General features: G+C 40.0%; 1 protein-coding gene across 2 annotated transcripts in view; it reads left to right on the top strand.

The window, feature by feature from the left end:
• btbd11a (BTB (POZ) domain containing 11a) overlaps positions 1–15,262 on the top strand; it is a 108,319-nt gene that overhangs the window by 77,025 nt on the left and 16,032 nt on the right. For both annotated transcript variants that reach the window (XM_027002219.2, XM_027002218.2), the window contains exons 3-4: positions 11,739–11,946; positions 14,843–14,995. In XM_027002219.2, coding sequence (XP_026858020.1) covers positions 11,739–11,946; positions 14,843–14,995 — 361 coding nt within the window. The remainder of the gene's footprint in view (positions 1–11,738; positions 11,947–14,842; positions 14,996–15,262) is intronic.

Raw genomic sequence — 15,262 nt, 5'->3', positions numbered from 1 at the left:
AGCTTGCTTTTAAAGTCGATGAATAACTGTGGTTGACATCTAATTCAATGATAGGGAAAGTCCAGAGCAATTGATTCTCCTGAATTGCCATGACAATATGGAGCACGGCAACATGGCACCTGAGTAGAACCAGAGCACAAATGTTTGATGTTTCTCTTGGTGGGGAAATAATTTTTTCATGCACCAATAGCATCTGGAAATGTCTTGAGAGGTGATTCAGAAAGCAGATATGGGTAGCTTTTTTGGTTTTCAAATGGTTTTACATAATTAGACTTTAGTTCATAAATGAAACACATATTACACAGGCCTATAAAAAAGTTTTTTGACAACTTTTTAGAGTTTGGAGCAGTCTACATTTTGCAAAGAAATATTCCTTTAACTGGAGAAACAGAGAAACCTCTCATTACCCACATCTCATAAAAGGTTTCTTTACAGTGCACTTCTGTTCTGCACATACTTCGTTACATATTTTGTTGTCATACAGTAATAAAATGAGGATATCCTTGCACTTTCTTTGCATTCTTTCCTTTCAGTGTAGAACATATGTGTAATAAAGGCTGCTCTGTTCACATCCTTGCTTTGATTCACATTCTGATAGATCATTTTAAAGTGTTTGCCCAAATTTCTGTAACAGTGGTCAACAGGGGAGTGGAAAAATGTTTATAATGTTGATTGGCCATTGAAAGATTTGTGGGAGCACTCTGCAGTCTGAAAAGCATGACACTCCATTCTCAAATTCCAAGAGAAGGAGAGGGCCTCTCTCTTCCTCTGGCAAAGTTGCTGACCTCCATGGGCAATTTCCCTTCCCAGTTGCTCCCTGCATGCCCCACTTCCTGCAGATTGGCTTTGACTAATATACCTGGCAGAATTCAAACAGAAAATTGTCAGAAAAAGACTGCAGTATGTGGCTTTTTTCTTTGATGCGACTGTAAAACAAAACTATTTGTATTTGCTTTTAGTTCCTAAATACGCTAGTAGGCTATATTCAATTGGAAATCCAACCAAGATTACATACAGTTTGTGTTACTGTTTTTGTTATTTTTATGTCAACTTGATAAGAAGTAAATAGCTCGAACTAAAGTATGACCAATGTGTCCCAATTTATGTAAGAGCTGTCAAGAACTATTTGTGTAATTATGTTATTTGAGTAGTTGTAACTAGAACAGATATGAAAGAAATGATATAGAATCCAATGTCTATATCATTTTAAGTGAAAAATGAATCCATTAGACTCCCTTGTGCTCTGTGGGTCTGCAGTGATATAATGGGATTTCGAACACCATCATCTGCTGCCACTGAAGATCACTGTTGCTCTAAGGTATTTTCATTGAAAACAATAGAGAAATTAACTTCAGCTCTATGCATCTGTTTGAATTTCCTCTGAGGCTCTCCATAATGCTGCAAAATGTGGTGGTGTCTGAAAAGTAGATGCATGTTTGCCTTTGCCCTCATTGACTGGAAGAAATGTTTTGTGCTAGGATCTAATTATGTGTGTCTCAGCTCAGGAATCTTCACACTTGTTTCCTGAAACCTAGGAGATGATGTTTCTTGAATATCAACAAACATTAAGTTGCATACTGTAACACCAGGATTCAGGATTATGAATGCAAATACATAAGTTGTTTTTTTATTAAGCATGATCCAGCAGATGAAAACCAAAAAAAACAAAACAAAAAAAAAAAACAGTTCAAGTCAAAATACCAGAAAGGCAGAGAATCAAACAAATTTTAGGCAGAAACTAGGAAAACCCAAACACCAAAAGGAAACACTGAGAAATGGTGTGGAAAGACCCAGCAAAGACAATGATGATTGCATGGGTTATGGAACAGTTGAGTTGGAAAGGGTCTGGTGAAGGCCAGGGAATGTATGTGCACAGGTGGAACCTTCATGAGAGGGACATTGTCAAGGAATGCTCCTCGCCCCATGAGTCACGTAGTACAGCCCACTGCATGCAGGGGGATTTACATGTGTATTATTTATAACCACGCCCTCCCAGGATTGCACACACCTGCACAGGGTTTACTGTGTAATGTTTGTCTATTTAAACCCCTGTCAGTGTGTGCACCCTCATTGGTCATTGTCGCTACTTTGTGTAACTGTCTATATATGTAAACAACGCTGTAGCTGTAATGTCTGTTTGTGTTATTACCATTTCATGTGTATGTGTTAGTCATCAAATGTTATCATGTTCATCTTGGATGTTGTATGCGAGTGCTACATTTGTCGTCTATGTTTAATGTTAATAAACGTCTTGCACCGTCGAGGAAGTCTGTGCGCCTTGCCCTGCACCCTGCGTCACTCGGGCCAGCAGCATTACAGACATGACATATGTTCTTGTTATCTCTAGATCAGGAGCATACCATACATGAAGCATGATCTGCATTACATTTACATTTATGGAATTTAGCAGACACTCTTATCCGCAGTGACTTACAAGGTGCTTTGTCATTTACTCATACAATACATCCTAGCCAGTAGAGTAAATTAGAGTCCAATATACCAATAATCTAGAATACTGTAGAAATACAGGGAGAAACCTTCATAGTTGCAGTATTTGCAGCAAGAAGGTTTTATTGTAGATGAAACAGAACTGCACAAGAAAGTCATTTATGAAGAAATATGTGTAGGAAAGCAGGGCCTTTCTCTACTGGAGTATTAGTCAGCTTATTCTCCATGTTTGCTTTCAGTCTACTTTAAAGCTCAGTCATTACACCTTTGTGCTCTAACAACCACTGTCTTCAAAAACACTATTAAAATGTATAAACATTGTTGCAGCATTTGATAATAAATGGTAATAAATTAATAGAAATCAACTTAAAATTGGCACAAAATATGTGGTGTAATATATGTAAATGTAAATACGGTCCCTTTTTTTTGTTTAGAGGTGCTCTTAAAATTCATACCAGCCATAGATTAAAACGCTATGCTTTTAACACCTGTCTAGTTGTCAAAAATATAAACAGACACTTGACCATGCTCCTTCTTAGGAAAAAAGGACAAGAGTCATTATAAATATAATGGTGCACATTATCTCTTTGTACCAGTCGGTCTTTCTATTTTACACCTTTTAAAAAGGAAGCTGTAGGAGCTATGCAGGGCATTGCTGCAAATGCACAGCACGGTAGTGATATTCCACCATCAAAGGAAAGCCCTGGAGCCAAACTGAGAAGGAGTAATTAAAGAGCATCAGCATTATTTCCTGATGTTTTCAATTCAGTAGTTAATAGCTGAGGCATTTGGTCTCAAGTGAAGAAGAGCAGTTTCGCACTTCTGTCCGGCTCCCAGGCTCAGCATTTTGCTCACTGTTCCATCACAATTCTGGCATCACTGTGACACTTAATTAGTTTATCCAGGTTGAGAAAGGCATCCTATGTGATTGCCTTAAATTGAAAAGCCAATACTTTGACGTGAAGAAAACTCTTCATAAATTAAATGCATTTAAGTCTCCCAGTCAGAGATTTCTTCCAACCTTCAAAGGCTGAATGTGAGGTGTTCTGTATATGCATGATCTACCCAGTGGCTATTCATAAAAAACCTCAAGCCCAAACTGTGATCCACCCTGCAGTGGCTACTGTCACAGTCCTGACCATGCTATTACACCATATCTGCCCACTGTAGACTTCCCACCACACTGGACCTCCAGACGGGAGCTTTGATTTCATGGCTTCTAGCTTGAACGCGTAGGCTCTTATTGCCTGTGTTTTTGTTTGTTTGGAGGGTCCTCTGACTGTTTGGGAGTGAAGAAACTGATTGTAAATGACAATCACCTTTGACAGGCTAATGCAAGCTCATTATATAAATCATTTTAATGAGCTGACTCCTCAGGGATTCTGCAGTAACTTCAATTTAGCATGGCAGACCCGTGAGTGTCCTCTTGGGATTACTGATGGATACACACTTTTTACCATATTCCCTGTTGAACCTCAATAGATAAACAAAAGTGTGACATTTTTCATCAGAAAATGAGACTCTGTGGCACAAAAGTAAGCAAGGCTGCAGCTCACTATTCCCAGTCTGACCATGCTGCTATGGCTGTACACACTTCTCCTGGCATAGGATGCAGCATGAATAAAATATTAACTCGGGTTCAGCAGCCCTGGCTGCTCCAATCAGGGCTATGATATTGATGTGCTCTCAAGAGCCTCTTAAATGTTTCTCTTGGTAATCTGACTCCGCCCTCTGGCTCCTGTCATCTGTTGCCTAATGACTTTGTAAAGACAAGAAGCAAAATGTGTGTGAATGTGTGTGCAGCTCTGTGAGTGTGAATGTGTGAGATGTGAGACTGAGCTTGTGTTCCATGAAGCATGCTGGAGGGGAGTGGTTAAGGATTCAATGACATTTTTGTTTGTTTATTTGTTTTTAATTATATACGGACATGGACATTTTGGATTGGTCCAAAATCTAATTTTCATGATTGCTTAATCCATTTGGCTTCCATCACTTGCTGGTAATTGTCCACAGTGTGTAATGTGATCAAGTGCTTATTTTGCTTGCATCTGACATTTTTCATCGAGTGTGACTGCTGGTCGTTGTCCTGCAGTAAATGCACTCTTAAAGGACTTCATTGTGACAATTGCCCCAGGTTATCTGTATCATGTGATGCATTCCCAGTAGAATGTATGTACTTCAGGATGACACAGTCATTGTGCTCATCGTCAGTAGTTAGAAATGACAAGTGAGCTGGCAAGCTGTTAATGGTCAGATCATAGTGAGGACTGCTTACTGCTGGACTGCTGGTCAGTGAGCACAGCTCTGTAATGCAGTCACAGTCCTCTCCAGAGGCCTCAATGTGGGTGCCAGTGAATTACACACACAGATATGAAATAAAAAGGTGTTCATCTATTTTAGAGAGTCATTTACCAGCCAGTGATGCATGGTCAGGGAGCCACTGTCCATGACTTCCTGGAGAGGCTTCAGAGCAGTTCCTCAGGCAAACTTTTGGCCTCGATTTACAATTAATATCCCAGTGCATACACTAAATAAAAATCACTGCAAAGCACACTGTTAACATTAGAATGCACAAAGGCATAAAGGGGGTTAGAATGACCCATATTGAAAAGACGGTTTGCTACGTTCCTCTTCTTCTGATTTCTTCAGATTTTACTGATTCAGTCTTTTTTTTACTCTTTTTCAGACATTGTTCAGTTTCTGCATGTATAGACAGTAAAGGAAGGTGAAATAATTTATCACAATTTAAACACACTTTTCTTCAACTGACTATAAATTTAATTTGTATTTCACTACTGGCAGCTTTTGTAGATAATGTAGCTATGATCTCACAAAAGGTTTGAACCTTTTTTTTTTTTACCTTTGGCCAGATTTTAGCTTGCTTGTGTCCGATTCTCTCCTCTCTGGTGGCCTCTCTGTAGTCTTCCCATATTTTCCCATTACCTCAATGATGTGGCTGTGAAGGTGAGGACTGTGTCATGGCTGATACTGGATCTGTGGAGTGGGAAGACCTTTTCCCATCTCTTTCAAGGACAGCCGTCATCCTTTTAAGCACTAAGTGGGCAACCACATCCAAGAGATTGTAAAACAGAGCCAGTGGCCATTTTCTTGGTTGCCTCTTAGCAGTATAGCTGCCAATTATCCGCTCTGTTACATTGACAACTACTTTTGTTAGGTTGTAAAACAAAACTATCTGTGATCTCTCCTTTGCACTGCTGTTGTCCAGTGACTTGTCATGGTGCAGAGCTCAAGGTGCATAGCTGATTATGGTAATGTTATCCTTGAAGCCAAATGCAGTGCTGTAAAAATGGTGAGTTTTGTAGGCCTTGGGTGTAAGAGGAATGTCTGCAGCTTGCCAACAAGGAGACGTTGTTCAGGAGTTCTCCAGCAAGTGGAGAAATAGAATATCCTAAGAATATTGAAATATCTGTTTCAAAAATACACATATTATTATTCAAAAATACAGTAGTTGTAGACAATTCTTTACATGAACAATATGTCTGTGCCTGCAGTAAAGTAGTAAGTTGACAGTTAAGTGTTGAAGTCTGATGACTGTAATAAATGCTACAATAAAAAAATATGTAGACAAGACCTATCAACTGATATTCTTTGAACAAAAAATTTAACCAAGGTAAACAATTAATTAATAACATCAGTTTAGAGCAGTTTTCTAGTATAAAACTGACCCTTTTACAAAACTAGTAGTTCAAAAATCTCTTTTCAACACAAAATATATGAAATTGACATGGTCACAATGATTTTTCATTAATTCATGCTGTGTCAAAGACTGAAAGATTCTTACTGACAGTACTTGTCAGAAATACCACGGTAAGGTAAAATTCCATAAGAAATGCATAGAGGTCATTAGGTTACATTCACACAGCAGATAAAAGTGGTCCAAATCTTATTTTCTTACCAAATCCTTTTTTTTTTTTTTAGTTTTTAGGTTTTTTAGTTACAATATCTCAAAATGGAGTCAGCACTAACAGCCAACAGCCAACAGGTCATGTTAATCTTCACTAAAGGTACAGAAACATCACCCCAAATGAGCACTGTTGCCTCACTATGCCAGCAAATCCCCCCTCAGTGTTGCCGTCCATCTTTCCTTACTGGCAGCATGAAATCATTACAAATGTCAAGTTGGATTAACTTGAAAGTTGCATGAATTCCAATCTGGCTGTTGCAATGCCTCGTATCAGATACGAATCAGATTTCAGTAACACATATGAAAGTATCCCAATCTGGAACTGAAAATTCGTTGTCTTTTTTGCTATTCACCCTGCCATACAATAACCACATTTGTGTCACATATGAAGAAAAGGATCAAATTTGGGACACTTTTACCTGCTGTATGAACATAGCCTTTGACCTCCTTTACAAAGACTTGAGGTAGTGAAACAAAAATGTTAATTTTTCAGAGCCTTTGACCAACATATGTAAAAATGACATTGGTATGGTTCACAATCAAGGATTTCAAAGAGTTAAATATCAATATTGGTAAAAGATTACAAAAATAATACCTTATCATCTCAGTGTGAGTGCCGTTTATGCATTTGAGAGTATATCGTTGTAGAGTAGATATGTGTGAATGGTGTGTTCTCCTGTAGCTCTGACAGTAAATGTTGCTTCTGAGTGTGTCTGGCTCCAGCTTGTTATATGTTGTGTGAGGGCAGTCGTAGATGCTTGTGGGTTGTTACTAGGAAGTGAGAGATGGTGGAGTGTAGGCTGATTGCATTTGTCCTCCACAGCCGGAGGTTGAGGTGCAGTAGTCATCAGCAGAGACTGCTGATATCATCTTCGAAAGGTCCAGGCCTCCTTTCTCCCGGTAAGCCGATGTGAGGCCAACAAGATAGAAAACGGTATTCATGTGTGCCATTCTTCTTCAACTTTGTCCTCTGGGACTTCTCTGAAGGTCCACACTGTTGAGTGTCATCCAGCAAGGCCCATTTGGCTTCAGTTTTGGCACAAATCCTGTGCTACTTCTCCAGCTGAGATGTGGTGGGATATGCCTTTTTTCCACTTCAGAGAGGTGTTTCATATTTATTTACAGGCCCCTTTTCATATTGTCTCAAGAGAAGCTGCTGTTGCCACATACATATTTCTAATGTTGTTGTGGGAGTGTCCTGTTGTCAGCAGATTTTCTTTTAATGTCCAACCTCTTTTTCCTGTATGATTATAGTGTACAGAGAGGTGTTCTGCCTCATACTGCACTTTTACTCACTGAGCTCACTGCATTCAGCAAAACTACTGTGGAAATTATACAATTTAAATCATAAATAAATGCCATTGCTGACTTAAAAATAATTTACAAGAGCCTGCACATGCTTTGACAGAATAATAAACATAAAATTAATTCAATAAATCACTCTTTTAAAATTGTAAATATTATGAGTTGAACTCATGTATTGAAAATCACACTTTGATGACAAGGTCTTTTTAACTTTTAATATGACTATTAATTACTTATGCTTTAAATGTCATCATATGTCTTTTATTTTGGCTTTGCCTTCTCTTTTAATCACTGAAGAATAAAAGATGTTCAAATTAGCATGTGTGGGAAAACTTGATATTGAAGATCAGTGGTCAGCAGAAAAGGAGAACAGAACAGAGAAAATGTGCTATTACAAAAGGCAGTTTGCATAGAGCCTTTCTACAGGAATAAGGTCGTTAGTTTACATCCAGCTTTGTTCAGGATGAGAACTAAATGGTTTATAAAAAGAAAGAAGAACATCTTCATCATCCATCTTACTGATAGATATTCTCACTTGTTTTGATATTGTGCAGAATTATACACTAGAAATGTCTCAATATCAGGTGTTTGGGCTTACACACAGCTGATTAGTTCATAGGTGGCAGCCCTCTGGTGTCATATTCCATGTGGGTGTGATCTGTTCCACATAATTACACCTACTATTACTGCATCATGTGTGGGGAGAGAGAGGGAGATCCAACGAGTCCCTTCTGGTGATTAATGTAGGTATGCAAAAAAAGTGGCCACTGGGGAACGTCTGGAGCATAATTACTGCAAAGTGTTGAGGACCGTGAATGCTCCCTGCCTCCCTCACAGCAGCGCCAGTGACAAAAACAATTAAGGTAAAAAAAAACAAAAAACAACAACAACAACAAAAGGTTGATGTTAGAAATATCTGAGTTTCAGTTTTGTTTTGTTTTTAAGATTTGTGAAACTGTAATTGGAGCAGTTTGAAAGGGGACTTATGGCCAATAGGATGCGCTGCTATAAGAGAAGAGTTCTGAATTTTCCATCGTAATGGAGTGGACACAAGAGCTCTCAAGTAATGCAACTGGCTAAGAAGGTTTCATCCTACAGCCAGCACCTGAGACCAGGACTGCACAGCTGACCATGCTCCCATAGAGGCTAGTCCTTCTTTTCTGCCAGTCTAGAGCAAGTGGTAGTCTTCTTCAAGAGTGTTTCATGTCAGTGTCTTGGAGAAAACATACACTTGCCTTCCCAGCAACACTCACATGTTGGTGACTATTGTGCAAAAGATGAGAACTAAAAGGGAATTAGTTGTGACTAATCTTGGGGGAAAAATCTGGATGAAAATAATAATGAAAAACATGAATGTTATCAACAGCAGGTTTTCCCCCCAAGAAGCTGTTTAGTCTATGGAGTGGTGAAAAAATAATATGTGTTATGTATTATATGTATTAAGATGTATTACAGTTTAGTTCAATTAGTAATAGGTAAGACACAAAATACTCTAATTCACCAGCTGCTGTATTAGAAAGATCTACCTTACACATACACCCACTGGCCACTTCACTAGGTACACTTGTCATTGCCTGGCTGAGAGTGACCTATGTATTCAACAACAGCCTGCAATGGATCAGTGGTGAGAAAAGTGGTTGCAGACTGGCAAACACAAGCTGGGGATGGCAACAGGGAGCAGTCCTAGTGGGTAGGACTTTGGGTTATCAATTGGAAGGTTGTGGGGTCAAATCTCAGCTCTGCCATACTGCTGCTGTTGGGCCTTGAGCAAGTCCCTTCAGCTTCAGGGAAGTTGTACAATGACTGAACCTGTGCTCTGACCCAGTCTCCAAAAAAACTGGGAAATATGGGACAAAGCATTTCATTGTACTGTATATGTATATATGACATATAAAGGCATTCCATCTGGCAACAGTCTCGAACTGTACAGTTACTAGGTAGTTATAATCAAGTGGCTAGTGAATGATGATTAGTTATGGCTATTTCTGTTTTAAAAAGAAAGAAACTGAGGTAAAATTATTCTATGCCTATCTATCTCTTTCTAAATTAAAATAACAAACATGGTGTATACTGAAGGACAAAATTAATTAATGTATTTTTCTTTTGAACAAGTCTCTTAGAACCAGTGGCCAAGCACCAAAGGTACTACATGTCTGCATTTTATTTGGCTTCATATAGATGCACTAATATGAGAAATCTGGACTGATTCCTGTAATTGATATTTCTATACCCATACCCACCAGTGTCAGACCTTTAACCATATCACATTAAGACATGACTAGGAAGATGCCAGGTTAAAACTTTATGTCTTTAATATTGATATAAAAATAAACATTTTTTTTATAATGATAAAACTGCCTACCTGTTACTGATTTTACTCTGCATTCTTAATGAGCAGTAGGGATCCATTCTGTAGTCATAGTGATCAGTAATACTGCTGTGCTAGTTTGGTAGTGTGAGAACTTACCAGCTTGTTTGACAGCATCATAAAGGTTGTTTTTATGTTTCCTGGAGAAAGGTCACTGGTTTTGAGATGGCCCCTGCTGGAATAATGAGTTCAGGGTTTGCCACTCGTCTAGGCTTGCAGTGCTGTTTTGACACAGTGGTTTGCAGGCTGTTTCATTGCACTTCAGGGCTGTACTTTATTTCAGACAAATATCCCATAACGGCAGGCCAGAGGCCAAACACGAGTGATGATGTCTATCTCTGGATGCCTTCCAACATGGCGTTTGAGTAATGAACTGAATCCAAGCCGAATTGATCTTGGGTTAGTTGTCATCCAGTTGTTACCCTTTAATAGGAATTCATTTTTTCCCTCCTCACAGAAAGAAATACTCAGCCTTGTATGTGTGTGGTCTAAAGTATTAGTTTGCGTGCCTTTTTATGATGTTGCAGCATAGTATTGGAAACACAAGGGTGGGTTGTCACTGTATGCTATAGACAGGATCCCCAGAGGTTTCTTGCAGTGGGCACTTGAATGCCAGCAGCAGCTGTCCTCGGGCTCACATCTGGCTTCTGCTGCTCGCTCCTTTCATTTGATCTCTGCGTCTCCTTCGTGGAGCTCAGAGTCAATGACATTTCACCCTAATAGAATAGTGTCTGGTGCTCACTCAGCACCAGGTCATAGAGCACACGAGGGCCACGTGAGAGGGTAGCTTTTCCTCAAGCCCTTAAAGAGGATGGCATGTTGTTCATGGAGCACAGCTATACAAAAACAGCAGGGTCTTTATAAAGAAACAGAAGGTCTGTGGTAGATGTGGTTGGGGACACTTGGAAAGGCTTGAGAGATGTCCTTGAGACTACCTGGAGTGAAGCAGAATTTGGTCACTGGCTGGCCAATTTTTTTAGCATAGCATAAAAGGGCAGGTGTTTCACTGTGTATAAAGACTTTTTAGGAATTCTATGAATGCGATATTTATAAGGCTGGCTAAGCTCTTAGATAATAGCCATTTTCATAAACCCAATTCAGAGACATCCAACACAACCGCTTATCTATGTATTCATGACTGGAACAAAAGGAGAACTTAATTAATATGGACACTGACTAGAAGCAAGGTGTTTCTGAGTTCGCTTAAAAAAGAAATGGTAAGGAATCCTTCAGTGGGTGTGCAGGAATGTTGCAGTGCTCTATTGTGTGTGTGTGTGTGTGTGTGTGTGTGTGTGTGTGTGTGTGTGTGTGTGTGTGTTTGCGCGTGTGCATGCTTGTGTGTGTGTGTGTGTGTGTGTGTGTGCATGTGCATGCTTGTGTGTGTGTGTGTGTGTGTGTGTGTGTGTGCGTGTGTGTCCAAAACACTGTGCACACAACACACAGAGCACAGAACACATTTCAACTAGCCACTGCCAAGGCTCCTCACCTCAAAGAAAAAGAAGAAACAAAAAAAATGTTTACCAGACACTGTCTGTAAATGTGTGTGTTTTTCCATAGTTCATTGAAATTTGCTTTTTGTTTCATTTTGCTGCAGAGAAATTCAGTGCCTTGCTACAGCCTTGATGAGTGTATATGAATGTACAATGACATATGTAGTGGTTCTGTTCTAAAATACCATGTTGACCCCTGCAGGTGACCTGGTGTCTCGCGCCATGCATCACCTACAACCCCTGCACATCAAGAACCCTAGCAATGGAACACCGGTGCACCAGAGTCGTAGTGGAGCCATACACTGGGAGCCAGAGGCTCTCTACACACTCTGCTACTTCATGCACTGCCCCCAGATAGAGTGGGAGAACCCCAACGTGGAGCCTTCAAAAGTCACCCTGCATACGGAAAGGTGGGAGCAATTACACGGCAGGGAATCTCATCATTTTTGCCATGTTTCTATTTCAGTGATAATAAAGAGTAATCAAAGGTGAAAGCTGTTTCAGAAATCCCAGTTTAAGCTGGCTCGAAGCTCATTGCTGCATAAGATCCTCTCTCTCAATGCCTAGAGGCTGTTTTAGGAAGTTATGTGGTCAGCACAAAGCTAATTGTAGAACTCAAGGGACAGGCAGGAAGGTTTGGATAGTTAAGATGTTTCCAAGGTATCTAATGATGATGTTTTACCAGCTGGGACTCTGTGCCCCTCCCCTTCCTACCAGTAAGCTGCAGAAATGGGTGTTAATGGAAAGTTCAGGAAAGCATCCACCACCTGCTGTGTTGCAGTGCGGTTTGACACACATGACAGAACGTCTCTGGACAGCTGAAATTCAGATGTGATTTTTTTACATAAAAAAAGGAACCTGCTGAGGAAACCCACGCATTGCTCCACAGTACAGACAAGGCAGCATGACCCTCCTGGAAAGAAAAGCTCTATTTTACACAAGGAAGAGGATAATCTCTCCCAGAGATAGTTAAAGAGAGGGCGTGAAGTGAAAATAAAATATAAATGGTAGAGGATTCACATACAGAAACAGTAAAGCAGGAGGAGGGTAAAGACCGGAATGAACCACCAATAAGGAAGCAGTGGTGGAAATGATGACACACAAATGGTGAAGTGGTGGTGAGAGAGGAACAAAGTGAGAAAGAAAAAGAAGAGCTTAGAAATGCATGTAAAAGGACAGAAATAGGGAACTGTAGAGTGGTTAGCCAGGCAGTGGTTGGTGGCTGCAATTGGTTAAGACTTGGTTCATGTGCTCAGTGACATTCCTTCAGCCTCTTACAGAGGTCTTTGTCACCACACACACACATACACATACAAACACACAAACACACACACACACACACACACACACACACACACACACAAAGTGTCTTTTTTCCAGCCCTCCTCTGTTTTGATACACCTCTTTTTATGTCTCATTCTATCTTTCAAAGAACCTAATGAAAGTACCAACCAACATACCTGTCTGTTGCAATTTAAAATGATCTCACAGAATGAATGAGTTTGGTCAAATCTCCTTAGATTTACATTACAGCTTTATCTTTTTTCAGAAGAGGTGAGCTCAAAACATCTGACAATTTCAGTGAAATAACTTGGAAAGAGTCAGAGATTTCCAGATTTCTTACGAAATCCAGAGTATACTAATGTTTTAGTATACTAATTGTTTTTTTTTTCAGAACTTGTGAAACCACAGTTGTTGTTTTTTCTGGAGGCCTATTTTTCGGCTTACCCTTGAGAAGAGACAACTCCTGTCCTCGGTACAGTGGCTCTGGAAGAAGTGCTTCCACATTACAAAGTTGACAAAACACAGCCACGTCTTATCCACCCAGATGGGGCCTCGCTTTTTAATTTCAGAATTGGATGGCTAAAGAAATGCCTCTGGATTCAACCATGTGCTCCATGTGCTCCATGTGCAGACATTTTTTTACAGGGTGGGGAAGGGAGCAGAGCGTTAGTTAGTCAGGCGAGAAGCTGAGAAGGGTTTGCCGTTTGTTTTGGCGGAGCACGGATTCTTGGCAGGCTCTCCTGCGGTGGGTTGGTGTCTAGGGAGAAAGGCTGTTGATTGTGCAAATCTAACTGTAAAAACGCTGGTCATGGAAAACATATCGGAGTGAGAAAAATGTTCACATTTGTGTAGTACAATTTAATGATCTTGAAATGACTTTTTATATGTAGCACTGTTCTCTGTGTTTGGGTTACAGTTAAGGGGCCATAATGCCTCCATTAGTTCTGACTCTGAGACAAGGATTTATATAGCTAGCTTTTTTTGTCCCACACATTGCATACTTTTAACCACCGGTGGGTGTGTGCAGCATATGAAACCCAATGTATCAACATTTTCACTGTGTTTTCTGGGCAATGTGTAGGTGGACAGATACCGTGAAGCTGTTGTGTTAAGGAAAAGCAAATAGCCCAGCCCATTTTAGAACCTAATTCACACTTGTGCATGTATGTATATGTAGTGTGCGTGTGTGTGTATGATGTTTTGGTATGTTTTTCTGTTGTTTTCAACTCTGTGTGCATATATTTGTTGGTCTGTTGTTTTCAATTTTCTTTAGGAAAAGCACTGACCTCTAAAGCTCATTGATAAAAATCTTTAACTTGATTACACACATTTAATTATTCAAGAATCAGTACCCAAGGCTATTGTTCCGAGAAGAATTTCAACAAACAAAAAAATCAATGGTTATTAAAATCCTAGGTAATACTCTCATATTTAAAATAAGCTGTTGTGGTACTAAAGAATAACTTCCATATAAATATAAACAACCAAACAAACATAATCAAACAAGTCAAACAATGCAACTAAACATTTTCCCCTGCCAAATCATTTATAATGAATGTTGGTCATTAATAGTATGCAACTACAGTTCTTCCATTCAGACTGAAGACTCTGACATGAAGAAAAGCTGTGTTTCGTATTTAGCATATTATTAGCCACACAAATTAGAGGCAGCTTTGCACTTGTAATTAGTAGCAATAGAAATCCCAGTGGTATGTTATCTTCTATGGTTCTCTTCTTGACCTGCCAGAATCTGCATGCAAATAGAAATGCTGTAAGATTCAGTTCCAACAACAACATATGTTTGTAAAAAGAAAAAAAGGAATGAGTTTATAGAAGATTTTGAATAGGTACTAGAAAAAAAAAATGCACACTATGTTTCTTCATGATGTTTTTGATAAAGAGGTGTTGTAAATATGTTCCTGTGAGTTATGCAGGAGCCCACAGCTGTTTGCTGGGTCTTGGCTGTTCTTCACGGAGGGTGAGGCGGTCATCTCTGGCATGTGCCTCTGTCCCCTCCCACAGGCCGTTCATCGTGCTGCCGCCGCTGATGGAGTGGGTCCGCGTGGCCGTGGCGCATAGCGAGCACCGGCGCAGCTTCTCCGTGGACAGTGACGACGTGCGGCAGGCCGCTCGACTACTCCTACCTGGCGTGGACTGTGAGCCGCGGCAGCTGAAGTGAGTCCTGCCTGCACACGCACACGAGAGCCTGCCACAAACCTCACATGTGTGCAAACTTGTGCATTGTCTATACGCAGGTGTGTACTCGGGCACACACAAACGGATACAGACATGCATGAATGTTTACTCAGAGACATGCAGACAGGCACAGACATGCATTCAGACACACAGACATGTACGCAGACATGTACAGATGTGTACTCAAACATGCACAGGCGTATTCATACATGCACAATATGTATTTAAACATGCACAGACATATGT

Source organism: Electrophorus electricus, chromosome 7, assembly GCF_013358815.1.
Source record: "Electrophorus electricus isolate fEleEle1 chromosome 7, fEleEle1.pri, whole genome shotgun sequence".
Taxonomy (NCBI): domain Eukaryota; kingdom Metazoa; phylum Chordata; class Actinopteri; order Gymnotiformes; family Gymnotidae; genus Electrophorus; species Electrophorus electricus.
The sequence above is the reverse complement of the archived record's forward strand: the minus strand, read 5'-3'. Positions and strand labels throughout refer to the sequence as shown.